Genomic DNA, 18,294 nt, shown 5'->3' with positions numbered 1-18,294 from the left:
CACTATCACAGCTTTGCATTCAACTTCATCTCCTCCCATCTCTCATTAATAATAAGATTCTGCCAGAACCTCCACGTCGCAACAGCAACTGCCAGAGGAGGGCATCCAAGCAATAGCCACGACCACCAATCAGGACTCGCCTTTCTCAAATCCTTGATAGCCTTATCTAGCTGCTCCTTCAACTCTTCTCGTGACCCGTCGTTCCAGAGCACAATCCCTTTGCCTTCTCCTCGCTCTTCACATCGCCGGGCCTTTTCTCGTACATCTGTTTGGCTGCGCACTCTGTTCTCGGCATCTTCTGGGCTGAGGTGAGGATCACGCGCACGCAGACGCTGCATCTGGACTGCTGGGTCGTGGACTGCGACTACAGCTGTGACGCCGCAGAATCGATCGAGGCCACTTTCGAAGAGGAGTGGAATATCGAGAACCACAGCCCAATGACCTCTAAAGTAGCATCCAACAACGGACTTGAACATCTCCCATCGGACAGCCGGATGGACGATGCGATTGAGAACTGCCCTATCCTTCTTTCGCTCCTCTGAGTCGCCAAACACTCGTCTTCCCAATGCCGGTCTGTTGAGTGGTCTGCCTTTGCCGTCTGGTCCATCCTCGGGCATCTTCTCTGATGGTTGCACAAGAAGCTCGGGTGTCGTAGGTCCAAAATGCTTCACAATAGCTTCATACCCACGAGTTCCCGGCTCCACAACCTTGCGCGCTAGAATGTCTGCATCTATAATCGGCAGATTGTAGGGTTGTGACGAGAGCATTGACGACACTGTCGTCTTGCCTGTGGCAATTGAACCCGTAAGACCGATGAGAAGCATGATGGTGTATCTTGAAGGTGCGCAGGTCTTATGGTGCTAGAAACTTCAGACTCTAGAAACTCGTCAGAAAGTCCCCTAAGCTCATCCTAAGATTACCAAAGTATCTTGATTGATTATGATCAAGGTACGTTTTCTTACCTCCTATTGGTGGGGTATAGACCCAACAAGGTGTGGCAATAAGCTTCTCCGATGTTCTTGAAAAGGCTTATCCTGTGAGACTTGACAGTCGCTTCTCAGATCTTGAATGAGATGAACGTATCGCTGAATGGATATAGGTTGTTATCAGGAATGATCTGATAACCTTGGACCGATGATGCAATTACCGAGGATGTACGAAACTGTCGGAACAGTGTAAGTTACCCCACATGCATCCATGACTTGCATTAGTAACTTGAACCACATTAAATCAACGACATGTGATGCTATCTTCTTTCTTTCACGCAGAACAATCACCACGAGACCATTTTATACAATTTCAATTAACCGTAGCAGTGCATCTCTTCAGGGAATGATACGAAGCAATTTCCTGTCTGCATTCGGTAGATAGTGTTTCCTTGCGCAATCTCAAAATGGTCCATGTCTTTATCCGTGAGACGTCTCGTTCATCGATACAATCCCAACCGCATCATTAAGCATGAGCTCATTTTAGGGCGAAAAGTTGGACAGAGGCCGAGAAGCGTTCCCTGTCTTTCAAAAGTCAGCTTGTGCCACCATATTGTCTTCAGACTACTTACTTGAAAGACATGGTGACAGTCCAACTTAAATTTTCGATCGGGGACGGGCCCAACTGCAAAGGTGTTAGTCAACGTTGACTCGCGATGGGGAGATACCTTACAACTTGCGTTAAACGAGTTCCCAATGAATCGTTCTTGTGTTTCGTGGTATGTCTATAGACTATCAGCTCATGATCGGGAGATGAGGTAAAGGCAGATTATCTTACTGGCCGCGTCGTTTAGTTGGGAAGTCGGACGGCGTAAAACCAACCCTCATCGGTCACATACCAGCGGGAATCACCCATGTGATCAATGGTAAATCGGTTGCGCTGGGTCCAGTTCCCGTCAACTTCACGAACATAGTAGAAACGGGAGGGGTCATCGTCAGCTGGCTTGAAGTCCTGAGGCTCGTACATCTTGTTCGCATGCGCAAACTGAATCTGACGGAGCTGCTCTTCGCCAGCGGTACGACCAACACCAGTGACATCAGGGATATGTTGACCACCAGGGACATTACCTGCAAAGACGGGGACCGTGCCGGGAACAGCAGCTCCACCAGCAATACCGACCGAGGGAACGCCTGCGACATGTTGGACCTGCGGCATGAACTGCTGAGGCTGGTGGCCAGCAACGAGGACTGGCTGCTGGCCCATGGTCGGCTGCTGGATGTAGTAGGGCTGCTGCTGGACAACGTAGCTGCCTTGAACGGTAGGCTGGGGAACCATGGCACCGACGGCGGGCTGCTATAGAACTTGTCAGCATTTGCTAAGAGTTATGATGAGATTTTGAGGGGTGAGTGAAAGAAAAGGGTAGACGGCCGCCGAGCCACTGATGTCGCAGAGGGGCACTGAACCACTTGATTCAGGCGAACCCCACGCCGAAGCCAAAACGTGAAGATAAATCAGCAAAGCAGACTTGCATAGTACGTATAGCCATTCAAATAGAATGTCTTTGGCATTACAACTGTAGTGCAGGCGGGAGTCGTCGTTGGCGCAGGAGACAAGAGGGGGGCAGAAGGGGCAACGTAAGAAAAAGAGGGTGCACAAACTTGAACACCGGCATAGCCACCGACTTGGACACCAGCCAGGCCATTGTCAAAGCGAGGCACATAAACGTGCTGCATAGGACCAAAGGTAGTGTCAGGAACAGGCGGCTGAAAGTTCATGCCATGAACAGGAGGCGCAGCGTTCTGATAGTCACCCATGTTTGCGGTGTTGACACCGGGAGACTGAGGTCCGATTCCGATGTAGGTGATTGGAGATGGGGTGAATTGATTTTGCCCTGCGTTGATGAAGGGAGCAGGATGAAATTGAGGGGGGAGAAATTGGTGCTGCTGAGGGGTAGGCGAGACGAAACCAGTTGGCACCTGTTGCGCGAGACTCTGAGTCGGGTCGGCACTGATATGCCACTGAGGCTGTGCGTTAGGGCCTAAGCCGAGCGCAGGGAAGTTCGTAGGTTGATTGCTGCCCTTCTCGTCCGGCGCAGAAGTGGTTGCTCGGGTAGCAGCAGTGCTGGGAGCTGTAACACCGTTGATACCAGCACTGAAGCCGCCGCTGGGAGAATTGGCTGTGGTGTAGCCCGTGATGCCCTCGTTGAAGGCGGCAGGTGTTGATGTAGATGCAGAAGCAGACGCAGAAGTAGCAGGCTTAGTCTGAGAGCCAAAGTGCACTTGACGAGTCTCGGGGGTCTTTGGTCGTCGAGGAATTTTGGGAGACTTGAAGGCGCTGGCACCTGCCGAGGCCATGATCGCTTCTTTTGTGTGTAACTCGGACAATTGAGATCGGAAAATAAATCCACTTGCGGGGCTCGTGAATCAGAAGCTTCAGGACCTCGTGATACCTTCTTCAAAGAAGGAAAAGAAGGAAACAAGAAGCTCTCAAATTGTAGGGACACTTCGAGAAGATATACCTATCGTGCGTACAGGGCACAAACAACGCTCGAGGCAACAATACAGCACAAACACGGCACCTAGCGTGTTGAAATTGTTTTGTTTTTGTTTTGATATCCTTCAATGGCACGTTTCGTGGTGACTTTGCCCTCCAGTCGGTTGTCACTGGCAGTCCAGACGCACGCTCACAGCCCTATGGTCCGCAAGATTGAAGGGGTTTCATAGGGTAAAGGGCCACGATAATGGAGTTGACGAAAAGAAGAGAAGATAAAGGAAAGAATTGCGCTCACCACTTTCTGAAGCTCCCAGTTCTGCCCATCATGGACCCAGACAGACTGCTCAGGGGCTTTGTGCAAATTGTCATAAGGATCTTCGTATTTTGTCCACGTCCATGGGAAACAGGGGAGACACATTTCACTGAGGCGGTTATAACAAATACAACAGTGCGTTTTTAACTGATTTGCAAGAGGAATGAGTTGTTTTGTGTCGGAGTTGAGTGGAAGGTGGATGAGCAAAGCTGGCTGTTGTGATGCCCACTGTGGTGACAGTGCTTCTGCCTTGAGCATTGAATATTAGGTACTCAAACTCATCAAAACTTGGGCTCCCTAATCCAGTAACATATAGTTCGTATTATCTTATAATATATTTATTTATTCTTGTGTGGACTTGCTAAACTAAACAAAGGGCTCGTTCATATTGGATGCTCGCATGCGTATAGAATCACACGTCCACTGCACAATTTCATCCTTCAACTGCATGTGTAAACAATTCATCGTCACGACAGCGACTCATCCATAAGCAAGCAAGTTCCACCCCTTCTCGTTCCATGAGCTGTTGTCAAAACGGCCAAAACTCGTTACTCTTGTTCCTTTATCTTCACATCACGCATTATTGTTCATACTCAAACAATCGACTCCAATAGTCGCAAGCTTCGCCTTATCTAGCGCTTGTTTAGTTTTCGCTGCTTGCTGTATTTCTTCCTAGGTTCGGCTGGCGAGGAGTTCATCCACAATATCAAGCTGTTGGGATGACAGTCCGGCTTCACCAAAGACAACTTCAGCTTGGTTCAGCAGCTCATCTACTATAGGCCACCACCGGCGAAGTCGAATCTTCCAGGGCTATTTCACACAACATTAGCAATGATTAATGAAGGGCGCTTATGATACTCACTCGAATAAAAACCGGGTGTTTCTTTGCTCGCACGCCTTCCAGTAGCTCTTGGTAGGTGGTTTCCTTCAGCTGTGTCCATGTATGAAGACGGTCTGGTAACTTGCCGGCGGGGATGAAGAAATTGGCGCTGGTCCTCAATTTGAATACCCATGAATATCTCTCGCTGTTAGGTTTGTCTGCCAGCACCAAGTCGTTCAGCTGGCGATATAGGCCTTGGGCTTTCTTTTTCTGTGCTTCATCTCCGCGATTGTAGATAGTCTCGAGTCTGTCTTTGAAGACGTTTATAGTATGTTGGCCCTGTTCACCATCGGGAGGAAACCTGTTTTTCATTCGCGAAAGCATTCCCTTCATGTTGACGTCGCTGGGTAGACTGACACGCTGGTAAGTAATCTTACCGTCGACCCCTAATTCGAGGACTTTGACTTGATAATAACCCGGTAGTTGTTCTTTGCCATCAGCCAAGCGAGCTTGAGCTATCATGGTGACCAAGTGAGTAAGTTGAAAGCGTGCTCGGACGTCATTCCATCTTACTGGCTCCCGGTTTGGATCGTGAGCATTGGGCTCCCACAGCGCCTGGCACGTTTCCTCAACCTCTTCTTCGATCAAGTGCAGCAGTTTCGTTTCAAAGTTCTTGTCTCTGGCGACCTTGATGCGGTATGCAGCATCCAGTTCAAGGCGTCGTTTCTGGAGGTCATCTGCTATCTCCTGCTTTTCTGCAGGCAGAGGTGTCATTATGTCGAAGGGGACAAACCACATTCGATCGAAGCCATCGAATATGTTCATCCCTCTATCGGCAACCTCGAAGCCAGCCCATTGTGGGCTCCAGAAAGCTGTCAGATCACGCTGACTCTTGGTATGGACGATCTGAGCCCTTGCTCTCCAGTGATCAAGGCGATATTGTATCATGATCTCTTTGAATTCTCTTGGGCCAGCGTCCACGATGCCTTGTTTGGGAGTTCGTGCTTTCCGGGGCTGCTTGGGTGCCTTGTTTGATGATGCCGCATTTGTGTTGTCCTGAGGATCATCAACACCAACGAAGGGGTCGTCGTTCGGGGCTGGAGATGGCCGAGCGTCGCGAGTATGCTCTTCAGCTACACCCCTTCCTTCAGCGTCTAGATAGATCTGGAATGCCCCTTGGCCGTTGCCAAGATCGTGTGACCCCATGTTGAGTGGCATGTGTCGTGGGAAAGGTCAAGCCATCTCAACTTACCTTTTGTGATGCGAATGAAGATGGAAAGTTGAGAACGCGGTAGAATCTTTTGCTGTGAATGTGTGTTTGTGGTAAACAACTGGTGAATGTGGTAGGTGCTGTTGTGCCTCTATCTTCTGTACCTAGATACCTAGGTAGGCAACCTTATCGCAGCCAGTGCTAACACTGCCAGGAGGCACTGATTTCATGGATCAAACAAAGCACAGGCTGCCATGAAAATTCATTGGCTACCCTAACTTACAGTACTATTTAAACATTTTAATCATTAATGACCAGACGCCCAGCCCCTATCACAATCGTCTAATGCTCGCTGACCGAACCTCATGTAATGTACACTTGCCCATGGGAGGAGAGATGTCCGTTACAATCCATATGCTACCAAACTCCTAGTCTCGCCCATATCATATACAACGGGGAATCCCTTCTCTTCCCGTGCTTCATCCTCCGGCTCGCCTCTTCGTTCATTTTTCTCGTCGGTGCCGCGTGCCCACCAAGGCACGATTATAACGAGTCGATCAATTGACGACAACGGTGAATAGGTGTATCATAATGGTATTACAGAGTAAGCTCGTCAGAAACTGCAGGAACGGGCTCAGGAATAGGGAAGAAAGACCGTCGCACGATCTGGAGAGAAGTTAGCAGCTGGACAGAGTATAAAACACAGAGTATCACTTACAGCCCAAGCACCAGCGACAGACGCCACAATACCACCAGAGATGGCCATGGGTCGAAGTCCGCGGGTGCTCTTAAAGAGCATACCACTCAGCGCACCAGCGAGGACAGTGTTTCCGGCATCATGCTTTCCACGGACAGATCCAATCAAAGAGTTGATGCAGTTGTAGATGATAGCGACGACACCCAGGGAGTTACCGAGGAATGGTCCTCGTCGAGTAACCGAGTTGAGAACAGCATTCAATCGCAGCTTGGGAGGCTGACCGGCCGACCTTCTGAGACCCTCCTGCAGACCCCAAGCACCTCCAACTCCCAGACCAGCGAGATATGTGATTCCGGTACCGTAACACAAGTCGTCTGTGAAGCCTCGCGAGGGCAGGACTGATTGGCCACCAGGCAACTCGGACAGGGCTGAATCCTCGAGGGAAATATATTCAAGTGTATCTCTGTTGAGGCCGGCGAGGGGATGTAATTGCGAGGGGTCGGCAAAGGCAGAGCTCTGAAGAAAAGACTCGACGCCTTGACCTTCCGTGGGGTCGTAGGCGAAATGCGCGGGTTCTTGTGTCGTGGGTTGTTGGTGCGACTGAGACTGCGACTGTTGCTGCTGGTGGGCGGGCTTATTACCGCTGGTGAAAGCGTTCCAGAGGGAAGACATTGTGGGCGATGACGATGGAGGAGACAAGGAGAGGGCGGGCGAGATGTAGATTTGGGTGGATTAATCGGCCGTGACAAAAGTCGCACGTCAATGAGAGTCTTGTCCGAATCTCGGGCAAATCTGAAGGCTTCCTCCGGTTTAGAATTTTTTGGGCTCCACTTCTGCCCGTTCGCCCATCAAGATTCCTCCAGGTTCCGTCACGTGCTATCACGGCCTTTGACCCGAAGTTTTTGACGGCGGGAGACATTAGAGCGAGATGGGAAATATTTGATGATGTTTATTGACGAGGTATTCTTTATGATTGTTTCTCGTAGAGATACGTTAAAGATCTGTGCACCTTCGTGACGCACTGCAACATGATTTGAAACAATACAACGACTTGCTATGCTCACAAATCTGATAATGATGCAAATTTGATACGAGCAAAGCAACACTATGCTCAGAGTTTGCATGTCATGACTCTTTAAATATACAGTTTAGCCTGTATCATGAGAAATCTTGTGGTGTGCTGAATTGCATTGCAAATTTGCCTCTTCGTAGCCACTGAAAAGTTGCAGCAAACTTTTGGTTGCCCAGCCGCTTTCTGAGCATCTCAACATAACAAATTCTCTAGCCGTGACAACCAGCAGACTGATGATTATGGTGTTTCTCTCAGCGAGCAGATGATTTTCTGAGCACACAGGATACACGAGCGGTAAGGCTTTGTATTGAGGCTAGCTCAAGACGTGAGCAGTCCACACGCGTACACGCAATCTACGAGCTTAAGATATTGAAGATTTAGGGATTCGATGGTATGTCGAGATCACCCCACAGTCAAGGACCTCTGACGACGTCCATGGCTGATTAGGAAGAGCGATCACATTACTTTAGGAGGCCGGGAACGGAAAACCAGACATCGACAAGTCTGACTCTCAGCAAGCCGCTTTCGCGGAGCCGCCATTAAGTAAAAAATTCACATGACGGTGAAGATTTTACCCAAACTGATGTGAAGAGAGAAAGAAAGAAGCATTCAAAGGACGGGAGAGGATTGGCTTTTTATACCACCAACTTTTCTTGAGTGATCACGCTAACCCATACGTAGCCGAAGTAACGGTACGTACCACTGCTGTGCACTGCAGGGTTTTTTTGTCCGAGGGGTTACATAATATCTCAGAGGGTGGAGCTTCAAATGGACTCTTTTGGCGGGTCGAAAACCTTCTGTTTGGCTGTATCTTGGGCCTCAGAGTTCTCTATCAACTCTTGGGTTTAGTATCACCGATATACCCAGTAAACGCCCAAACAAATCTCGGCTTCTTACATGAGATTCTTTCTCAATGGTCAATCGGGAAGGCCAAGTAATCCACTGCATATCTACGGATGCCAAACTACGTAATGCCAATAATAATGCTGTTGAGCAGCAGGACTGAAACTCCTCCTATACAACCGACAGTATCTTGCTCGCAGGCACCTGCTGTGCGCAAGGAACCAAATTACCAAGTCTATAAACTCTTTAGATCCTGATAATTCTGAATATATAAATATCAGTCACTGAAATCGCAAGAGTACGATCGATGTTTGAGGTTGTACACAGACGTAAGCACCACGGAAACCCAGCTTCATCGACGCGCCTTCATAAACCAGTGCATGGCTATTCTTTGTCTAGGTAGTCAATAAACGAGCCTCACATTATGTAAAGCCAAAAAGTCATCGAGAGTCTTTAACTAGGCCAACTAACACGAAGACTATAAGTTGTGGAATAAATTCAATAATTGTGCAAACTTCTCATATGAGTCTACAGGGTAGTCCAAGACCTCCGATGTTATTCGAACACCCGAGGAACATTTCAAGGAACAACAGCTTACTTTCTTTGTCCCCGGCTGATAAAAAAAAATACATGGCATATCCATATCTGGGAGAATTTGGCTGCTTAGAGTAGCAAGATAGGATGTGTTGCAATGTCAAGGCACAGTGGGCGACCTCAGAACTCGCGTATCATGATAAAGATACATGCACCTATATTGATAGGCTTTCTTCAGTGACCAAGAAAGCTTTTGACTTTGAACTAAGATGCCGAAAAACACTAGATAGTCTAGAGCTCTCCCAAGTTATGCTAAACTTACCTAACATTTTGTCGTTTAGGGCAGAGGTCCCTTGTCCTATCCGTTCCATGTTCCGGTAAAGCTACAGGTTCAGCATAGCAACAGCTGGGACCGACCCATCGTCCTTCAGGTCGCCAATGATATGCCTGACACCATGTGCAAAAGCCGTAACAAACATGTTAAGAAGAGCAGTCGCAAAGAGAAGTTAGTAGACCATCTCAGACTCGTAGTGGATGGCCAGAACCGCCCCCTGAGAAGGATATCTTGGTAAAGGAGTTGGACCGATCTATGGAGGCTGGGTAAGTTGAGCATCTACACGACTTATGCATACAAATTGGAAGGATTAATAAAGGAACGCGGTGTAGTATGTAACCTCGATGACAATAATGTTGACTTTCAATCGCTATTCGCCGATGTTTCCCTTCGTCGCCAATCTCTATTAATGAAAGAAGTCCTTACTGTGTCTAGAAAATAGCGGCTCGACGAATGCAAAATAGACTTATATCTTAATGTTATGAACAAACTTAACCCCTGAGAGGTGAGTCGATCTAAAATCTGAATACCCATCGTATATTCCAAACTCCATCATGATAGCAACCCAATTCTGATGCTAATTTTTATTTTTGATTCCTTTTCCTTTTCCTTTTTTTTTTCTCACCCAACAGTAAACGCCTGCCATTGTTCGATCCTATATGTGCCCCAACCAGTCAGGGGAGATATGAGAACAAATGAAAACAAAAAGCAAAACAAAAAACTGTCATCTTAGGCGCGAGCCTTTCGAAAGATAAAATTTTAGATCATGGGTGATAGACAGAGTCGCCCCTCTGGAGTAGAGGACGCTGGTCCCAACTGTCCTCATTGAGGCTCTCATCATCGTACTCATCTTCCTCGGTGACGTTGTCGTTGATTCGTCGACGAGTAGGCGTAGTAGTGCTCTCTGGTTTGCTGTACATGAAGTACTGAGCAAATACACCCAAGTCGAGGAAGAGAGTAACGAGACTACCAGCGAGCCAACTCAGGTTGACGAGGATGTATTTGCCGTAAATATGACGGGCCTCGCCGGGGCGGCATTCATCGTGCTTGCACTTAGGTTCGTAGGCGAAGATAGACATGACGTAAGTGATGTTTCCGAGGCATGCAAAAAGGAAGAAGAGCATGCTGAGCCCATCGGTCGTCTTGCGCCTCCAGTTTAGGATGAGCTGAGGGAGACGAGAAGCGATGTATGCGATGGTGCAGAGATATCCAAAGATCTGACCCGAAAGACTGAAGTGAAGGCTATCCTCGCCTCCAGCATCGTTGTCGCCATGTTTGTCGCCAGTAGAAGCCTTCTGACCCAAGAACCAGCCAACAACACCAGCTGCGATGACCATCAAGACGATGATAGTGTTCCAAACCACAGTCTGAAGGACGGTAGGGGTTTGAGGAGTAGCATCTTCGGCGATATGAGGAACAGCCGGCGACAGGCCAGACCAATCTGAGCCACGGCGCTCATCGTGACGATCGTGAGCGATCAGACCAGTGCGCTCGTTGGGTTCACCAGGGGCCAGGGTGTTCGGCTTTGGAGCAGGGGTCGGGGCATCGCGCCATGTAAAACCACGATAGTAGAAGCACTGGCCAAGGAGGACGATATCAGCGATCGTGTAATAGATGGCGAGAATGATCTATAGAAGTAATCGATTTAGTTTTCGGTCCTCAAAACGGTTGATGAAAGCTGAGCGTGAAGCGTACCATGGTCGGTAGAACGCCCTGAAGGACGGCACCCAGAATGTTGAAAACATCGCCGAGGAGCCAGACAATGATGAATTGGATCGAGAGGGCATCGGCACTGCTTCGCTGGAAGTTTTGAATGATTTGGGGTGAGAAAACGACAACTATTTGCGATTAGTTATGCTCAAGGCTGAGACCAGTCATAGCGACATACCCCAGCAGGCAATGGAAATGGAACTTTGGAGAAATTAGTTTTCATGTCTTTAAAGAATGGCAAAATCAGAGACATACCCGCAAATGCCCGAGATCGCCTCGACGTCAAGGTTCAGATTCGCAGTTGGCGGCGTCATGATGAAGGTTGAACCCTGGGCGAAAGGTGGCAGAGTGCAGCGCCGACCCCAGCTCGTAGCGATACCGTCGTAAAGACCAAAATAAACCGAATCGTGATATTATCGCATTCGTTAAAATGAAGAAAAATCGATTCGTTGGGGGGTAATCGCTGATGGTGATAGTCTGGGCGTCGCGAGGCAAAAATTAAAGAGAGAGACAAAAGGGTCGTGGCATGAAGAATGAAGAATGAGATTGACAGACTTTTTTTGGTCAAAGATTGCGAAGCCAGGCATGGTCCCGTGCCCCCCCCCCAGAACAAGACGTCACTGTATCAGAGGCAAGATTAGGAAAGGATTGCGGGGGAAATGCGCTAGAATGCCCTGAGCTGAGCTTGGCTTATGCTAGGATACTTCCGGGGTCCGACCTCGGCACAGTGAAAAAGTTAAGCTGTAGATCAAGTTCGGATTCGTGAACAGCCAATGCCAGTTGAACTATGAAAACGCCATGGAAATATAGCCAATTGAAGTGGTTCTATATAGTCAGGGGCTGTTCTGAATGCAAGATCGTGGATCGCAGATACTGCTTCGTCTATCTGATAATGTACAAATGAGGTCATGATCACACTGATGAAACACCAAAAAATATGATACCCATGGACCCAATGAATCTCAATGAGTGAGATCCTCTCTCTGCAGGCCAATCATGAAGAACCCTGACTCATCAGAACTCCATCCCGCTGGGTACATGGCCGCATTCGCCGCAATATTGTTCAAATCGCCCGCGAGTTTCTCACCGCTAGCCCCAGAATGAACAGGAAGCAGAACGGAGACCTCGGACCCAAAGCCGATTAGTATTGCTCACTCATTGCCTTGCGTTGATCATATGAAGTCTCCTCTTTGTGCCTGATAACCAAATCTCAACATCAACACTAGAAAGGAGTTGTCTCATATTCTCATCATAAAGCCAACATAAGAAATCTAGGCTGTGAATCTAGCATCAAGTGTCTACTATTTTCTGACCCCACTATCTCCAACCTCATATCGTTAAGAGTATTACAAATACAAATCCAAGCATCTCTGAACCAACAACACTCAATGTCAACAACCACTTCAGGTCCAGGGCTGCCCGAGATTGCAGCTCTTCAAACCGACGACTCAATGTTGACTCACCGTTTTGGAAAAGAGGTTGTCAACTACTACGCTGGGGGTCGTATCAACAGATACTCTTTCCTGCGTGCCGACACTGACTTCCTTCGACGAGCCTATGATAGCCCTACAGCTAGATATCTGGCACTCCACGAGTTGGACCCTCTGGTTGTTGACAAGAAGACTCCGGCTTATCTGACTTTTAAGGATGTCGAGCCTTTGATCGGTTTGGACCATTTCACTCTCACTGAGGATGAAGCTATTCAGAGCTTCAACTCTACCGAGACCAGACCCCTCGTTGTTTACCTCGGCATGCTAGAAGAGGGTAACGAGAAGGATTCAATCCCATCTTCTGATCATGGAGACATTCAGGGCCACCCCTATTTCGCCATTGACATCACTCCCAAGGGAAACCACGCTGAGAAAGTTACTCAATTCTTGGAGGAACAGGAGAAGAAAGGACTGTCTTTGGATAAGAACCCTCGAGCAATGAATCAGTCACCCGAGGCTGGTAAGTTGTCCCTGAAGCTGGTTCGATCTTCAACTAACTTTTGCAGCCGCTCTTTATGCCCAAGCCAGGTCTATCATTGACTGGAACACACGAAGTCCCTTCTGCGCCGGCTGCGGGCTGCCCAACCTCTCAGTTCACGCTGGTTACAAGCGCGTCTGCCCTCCCGCCGATAAGAAAGGCGGAGCTTTCAGTGAACCTCGAGGTGACTGTCCCACCCGTCACGGAGTCTCAAACATCTGCTTCCCTAGAACGGATCCCACGATGATTGCCGCTGTTGTTTCCGCAGATGGAACGAAGATTCTTCTCGGCCGCCAGAAGCGCTGGCCTCCTCACTGGTACAGCACCCTTGCTGGTTTCCTTGAGCCTGGCGAGTCCATCGAGGAGTCGGTTCGGCGAGAGGTTTGGGAGGAGAGTGGTGTTCGTGTTGGGCGCGTTGTTATTCACTCGAGCCAGCCGTGGCCTTATCCTTCCAGCTTGATGATTGGAGCCATTGCTCAGGCTCTTCCTGGTGATGGCGAGAAGATCTCTCTGAACGACAAGGAGTTGGAGGTGGCCAAGTGGTTCTCCATTGATGAAGCCCGCAAGGCTCTTGAGAACGGAACGAGCAGCCTTGGAGAGCCTGCTCCCGAGGGGTACAAGGAGGGTGATTTGCGATTGCCTCCTCCTCAGGCTATTGCCAATCGGTTGATTACTGCTGTTGTTGAAGGATATTTGACTGTGGCCCCCAAGATGTGATGAAGTATTGATAGACTATCCATCCACCAGGTGTTAGAAAGATGAAGAATAGAAGCGTTGATTATGGTGACAGCTAATATTCAATTTAAATGGCAACTGACCATTTAATGAATTGTATTCCATGTGTTCACATTGTGGTCCAAGAAAGTAATTGCCGAGATCACTTGTTCAGTCCATTTCTGTGATTTGGTCTGGAGTGCTGCCACTGACTGGGAAAAGGTGGTAGTGTTCTGGCTCTGACACAGCGGCCACCTCCGTCTTCAAGTTGCTACCTTCACCTTTCTCCTTCTTGCACACACTCTTTCATACTTTCTTCCCCTCCTGCATATCACTTCACCACCAAAGAAGAAAAAGAAATCTCAGCACATCCTTGCTCACAACTTGCTTTCTATCTTATGAAGAGAAGTCTTTGGCGTCTTGAGATAGCTGACCATTTCATCATTCTTCCTGCGCGCCCACCATTCACCTTCTCTTGATGTGGCATCGCCTCGCCTTTTCATAACATCACTCCGTCCTTCATCACCTTCAACTATATCTCCCACCTCTCAATATTCTTGGTCGTCTTGGATCATTGTCAGAAATAGCTTCTGGCAAATTTCCGTTATATCTTCCTCAATCTGGCCCGCCCTTGACCATCTAGCCATGCCTGAAACCGCCCAGCAGCCCCTAAGCGCGCGGGCAGCGCAACGAATCAACGACCGAGTGACCCGTGAGGTCTTTCGACTCGCTGGCCGTGATCCCAACGATCACATGGAATGCTTTAAAGCTTGTCTTGAAACTATCGAGAATACCAAAGTCGTCGAGGCAACCGACTATGCTATTTGGGAGAGACAGGTAAGCAAATTCTATCTAGTCCTTGCAAGGAATAGCAGACTGATAATTCTTAGGAGCCTATAGCAATGGCTCTGCAAGAATTCTCAAATACCAACCGAACCACCAAGAGCGGCAACTTTTACATGCTCTCAGCAACCACCGCCATGCCTATCGCCGCCACTCTGAACCTGAAGCACGTTGCCATCGGCTCTGATGGTAACGCCAAACCCATCGTCAACGCTTTCTCCAAGAGTGCTGTGTGGGCTTACCTTGGTCTTGCCATCGATGTATGGTCTGAGACTAGCGAGTCTCAGTTCTTCGTCAAGAAGTCTGAAGGGGATTCAAAGCATCCAACAGTTGGAAAGATCACTCGTGGAAAGATCGCAGTCACAACCAATGTCTCCGGGGACACTGTCACTCCTCTGATGCTTCTCATCATGGCAAGATTGAACGGATGGGTCAAGTCAGCACCGGGTGCCCCTTGTTTGAAAAAGGGGACTGTCGACGCGCCGCAGATCATCCACCGCCGTCAAGCGCTAAGCGAGGGCAAGGAAATCCTTGAGAAACTAGGGAATCGAAAGTTCAAGCAAAACGATCCAGCTATCATCAGAGAGATAAAGGCATGGCTCTCGGAGCCCGTCATCCGTGTGCTTCCGGAGGAGGCGAAGAACCGACTATGGTACTAGTGCAACCAAGTCGCGAAATCCTGGTTGCCCGTCAGCGACGACGCAGATACGGATCTGTCGGTCTGGAAATACATGGGCAAGACCGGTGCCACTCTTGCCTCCCTGGTATCTGATGAAATTGACTGGATTCAACTGGCTCAACAGGTCAATGACGCAGAATCAACTGCAGCTGTGAAGAAGCTGGTTGAATTGCCAGACAAGGCCCGTGAGATCCAAAATTCTCAGCAGAACTATCTACAGGAAGCAATTCCCGATCTGATGGAACTCCGAACGACTCTCCTGGAGCAGCCCGGCTGCCAGTCGTTCCAGCGAGTTTTTGGACCTGCTTGGAACGAATGCCTCCTGAGCCAAGAAGCTGACGGTACAAAGAATATTTTTGTTGGTGCTCTTCAGCGCCTGTTCGACACGATTGCATATGCCGTTCCTCGAACACACCCCATGTACGGTGCTTTTCTTGACATGGCTTCCAAAATGGACATTGCTGTTATGTCGTCCCTCGACCTTGATCTGGTCAGAGTTAAAGATCGTCACCAAAAGAGGCTCAACATCAACGACGATCTATCCTACCGCAACGAAATCGTGGCAAATGTGGCCGAAGCTGTCGGCAAACTCGATCGTGGATCAGCATCGCAGGAGCGACTTCTCCGTTCAAAGGTCTGTTCGATTCTTGACGCAGCTGATGCGCTGATCCTGAAGGAGAACCTGCCGCGGGAGATCAACATCGTGATCTCGACCAACACCAATGACGAATAAGTTTGCTGTTTCTGTATGACATTCTCGGAGCCGAGTTTTAGTTCAGGATTTGTAAGTTTCAGCTTACTACATTTGACTGTCAATTTTGCAAAGGCACTAACTTAGGCGGCTTTAGGAGTAAATCTACGAAACGGCCGACATGGATACAAATGATATGAGAGACAATGTTGAAGGGAATAGTACATTCAGTGTAATGACAAAACGTCAATGTGTCGGAACAAGAAGATATAGTGAAGTACCTAGACATCTTGTTGATAGTGTCGAGGGGGAACAATCTTGACCAAGAGTTAATGGTGTCGTGCTTATTGCTTGGACCGTCTAGAACACAATTGAACTATGTTTTGGGAAACGAGTCTTGCCTTGTCTGCATGATTGAGGAGTAACTTTCTGTCACTGCTTTAACGTACAAGCCCCTTGCAGAAACAGAAAGGTTCTGTTGAATCACCTTGGCTCTCATATTTATCACTGTAATTGTGCTCAGATGTTTGAAGAGATTGCATGCGTATTTGTATATGTGCAGATAATGCTCAAGAACGCTAACCGCCTTGCTTTTCTCGCTGGTATAAAACTCAAAAATATTACATGATCATATATATGTACAATTCTTTCACTCATCCAGTAGTGTGGGTATCCATAATCATATCAACTCCATCCTTCGTACATACTTAGAAAAAGCTTCGGAGAACCTTCTTGGGAGCCTGAGACCAGTTGAAAGGCTCCTTAGGCTCCTCCTCCTCCAGCCAAACAGCGCCGCTGGCCAGATCCATCTCAGAGGGACGGACATACATCTGCCACTTGCGTGTGCCGATCTTGTAGCCGAGGTAGAGAAGGGCAACAGAGAAGAAGGCGAGGTAAGAGCTGAAGAAGGCCTCGGCGCTGGGAGAGGCGCCGGAGGCAGGGTAGAGAGCAGTGTAGAAAGAGGCGATGAGGGCGAGGATGTTGAGACCAAGACCGAGGTAAGATCCAGCAACGCCGAAGGGGGTCTTGTAGGGAATGAGGCCGAGGTTGATGCCCTGAGCCTTCATACCGGCACGCATGCGGATGTGGGCAAGGCAGATAGAGCCCCAGACGAAGAGGAAGCCAAGACCAGTGAGGGCCAGGAGCCAGCCGAAGATCTCCATGCCCTGAGGAGCAGCACCAATGTAGGCAAGGAGACCAAAGGCGATCTGGAGGATAACACAGTAGAGAGGGCGACCCTTGGAGTCGATGTACTTGAAGAAGTTGGGGGCCATGTTGCGCTCAGCCATAGCCTGGATAGTTCGGGTAGAGCCGAAAGTGCAAGAGTTGGCGACGGAGAGGACGGCAACAGTGATGACAGCGTTCATGATGCTAGGGAGGACCTTGATACCAGCATCCTGGATAGCAAGAACGAAGGGAGAGGCCTTAGTGTTGGCACCGCTGGCACCCATCAGGCGAGGGTCGTTGGCGGGGAGAATGAGACCGACGATGAACAGGTTGAGAATGTAGAAGATGGCAATTCGCCAGAAGACCTGCTTGCTAGCCATGGGGATAGACTTGCGGGGGTTGGCAGACTCGGCAGCAGCCAGACCGACCATCTCAGTACCACCGAATGAGAAAGCAGCGACGACGAAGACAGCGCAGAAACCCTTGAAGCTAGTGAAAGCACCAGGATCGCGCCAGTACTTGACACCGATGTAGCCCTGGTCGCCAACGCCACCGCAGTTGATGACAATACCGAGGATGATGAAACCAACACAGGCGCAGATCTTGATGATGGAGAGAACAAACTCAACCTCACCATAACCTCGAACACCGAAGACCTGAATGCCCATTAGGACAACAAGGAAGACAGAGACCCAGACAGCCATGTTGATATCTTCTCTCCAGAATCTGATGGTGATGGAAGCGGCGATAAGTTCGAAAGGCAGGACAGTCAACCAAGCGAGAGCGTATTGCCAACCCATGGCGAAACCCCATGAAGGATCGACGAAGCGGACGATGTATGTGAAGAAGGCACCGTTGACGGGGTAGAGGACAGCCATCTCAGCGAGGGCCAAGCATGTGCAGAGAAGCATGATACCGATGATGAGATAACCGATGAGGAGAGCAGCAGGGCCACCCTTCTGGAGGGCGCCACCTGAACCGACGAAGAGACCAGCACCGATAGCGCCACCTAGACATGTTAGTTATGAGTTGAGGAATAGATGAGAGGTGAAGTCATACCAATGGCAATCATCTGCATGTGTCGGTTCTTGAGATCTTGCTTGAGACCACCGTTCTTGACCTCGCCAGTCTCGACATCTCGTGTTTCAGAGACATCGAGAACGGCCTCCTTGCCGTAATCGGTGGGAGGAGTAGAAGCCATGGCTACTAGTTGTGGTGGTGGTGAGAGGAAAGAGAGAAGTGTATGAGAGAGTGAGAGTGGGAGAAAGAGGAGTGAGTG

General features: G+C 49.0%; 7 protein-coding genes across 7 annotated transcripts; 2 read left to right on the top strand and 5 right to left on the bottom strand.

The window, feature by feature from the left end:
• Positions 1–5: 5 nt before the first annotated feature.
• Positions 6–3,281, bottom strand: BKA55DRAFT_595872 (dephospho-CoA kinase-domain-containing protein; the record flags this gene model as incomplete). The annotated part of the gene is made up of 5 exons (XM_046195866.1): positions 6–834; positions 963–1,018; positions 1,559–1,611; positions 1,809–2,280; positions 2,586–3,281. 5 exons carry the CDS (start codon positions 3,279–3,281, stop codon positions 6–8), a joined length of 2,106 nt encoding a protein of 701 aa, XP_046046929.1.
• Positions 3,282–4,052: 771 nt separating this feature from the next.
• BKA55DRAFT_574797 (uncharacterized protein) lies at positions 4,053–5,910 on the bottom strand. Its single transcript, XM_046193327.1, has 2 exons — positions 4,596–5,910; positions 4,053–4,543 (listed from the first exon to the last, which is right to left on the bottom strand). The coding sequence occupies exons 1-2, from the start codon at positions 5,769–5,771 to the stop codon at positions 4,406–4,408; spliced, it is 1,314 nt and encodes a 437-aa protein (XP_046046928.1). The 5' UTR covers positions 5,772–5,910; the 3' UTR covers positions 4,053–4,405.
• Positions 5,911–7,283, bottom strand: BKA55DRAFT_574794 (Tim17/Tim22/Tim23/Pmp24 family-domain-containing protein). Its single transcript, XM_046193326.1, has 2 exons — positions 6,482–7,283; positions 5,911–6,429 (listed from the first exon to the last, which is right to left on the bottom strand). Exons 1-2 carry the CDS (start codon positions 7,130–7,132, stop codon positions 6,361–6,363), a joined length of 720 nt encoding a protein of 239 aa, XP_046046927.1. The 5' UTR covers positions 7,133–7,283; the 3' UTR covers positions 5,911–6,360.
• A 2,724-nt stretch (positions 7,284–10,007) lies between these two features.
• Positions 10,008–11,267, bottom strand: BKA55DRAFT_517141 (PQ loop repeat-domain-containing protein; the record flags this gene model as incomplete). The annotated part of the gene is made up of 4 exons (XM_046188154.1): positions 10,008–10,871; positions 10,939–11,081; positions 11,132–11,154; positions 11,209–11,267. 4 exons carry the CDS (start codon positions 11,265–11,267, stop codon positions 10,008–10,010), a joined length of 1,089 nt encoding a protein of 362 aa, XP_046046926.1.
• A 1,074-nt stretch (positions 11,268–12,341) lies between these two features.
• Positions 12,342–13,638, top strand: BKA55DRAFT_541690 (NUDIX hydrolase domain-like protein; the record flags this gene model as incomplete). Its single annotated transcript, XM_046190402.1, has 2 exons — positions 12,342–12,903; positions 12,950–13,638. 2 exons carry the CDS (start codon positions 12,342–12,344, stop codon positions 13,636–13,638), a joined length of 1,251 nt encoding a protein of 416 aa, XP_046046925.1.
• A 642-nt stretch (positions 13,639–14,280) lies between these two features.
• BKA55DRAFT_541689 (uncharacterized protein) lies at positions 14,281–15,890 on the top strand (the record flags this gene model as incomplete). The annotated part of the gene is made up of 3 exons (XM_046190401.1): positions 14,281–14,472; positions 14,526–15,130; positions 15,173–15,890. 3 exons carry the CDS (start codon positions 14,281–14,283, stop codon positions 15,888–15,890), a joined length of 1,515 nt encoding a protein of 504 aa, XP_046046924.1.
• Positions 15,891–16,555: 665 nt separating this feature from the next.
• On the bottom strand, positions 16,556–18,216 carry BKA55DRAFT_692594 (amino acid permease/ SLC12A domain-containing protein; the record flags this gene model as incomplete). Its single annotated transcript, XM_046199801.1, has 2 exons — positions 16,556–18,024; positions 18,075–18,216. The coding sequence occupies 2 exons, from the start codon at positions 18,214–18,216 to the stop codon at positions 16,556–16,558; spliced, it is 1,611 nt and encodes a 536-aa protein (XP_046046923.1).
• Between the last annotated feature and the right edge of the window lie 78 nt (positions 18,217–18,294).

The sequence above is a fragment of the Fusarium redolens genome, assembly GCF_020744475.1.
Source record: "Fusarium redolens strain MPI-CAGE-AT-0023 chromosome Unknown BKA55scaffold_12, whole genome shotgun sequence".
In the NCBI taxonomy this organism is placed as follows: Eukaryota; Fungi; Ascomycota; class Sordariomycetes; order Hypocreales; family Nectriaceae; genus Fusarium; species Fusarium redolens.
This window is presented reverse-complemented; position numbering and strand designations above follow the sequence as displayed.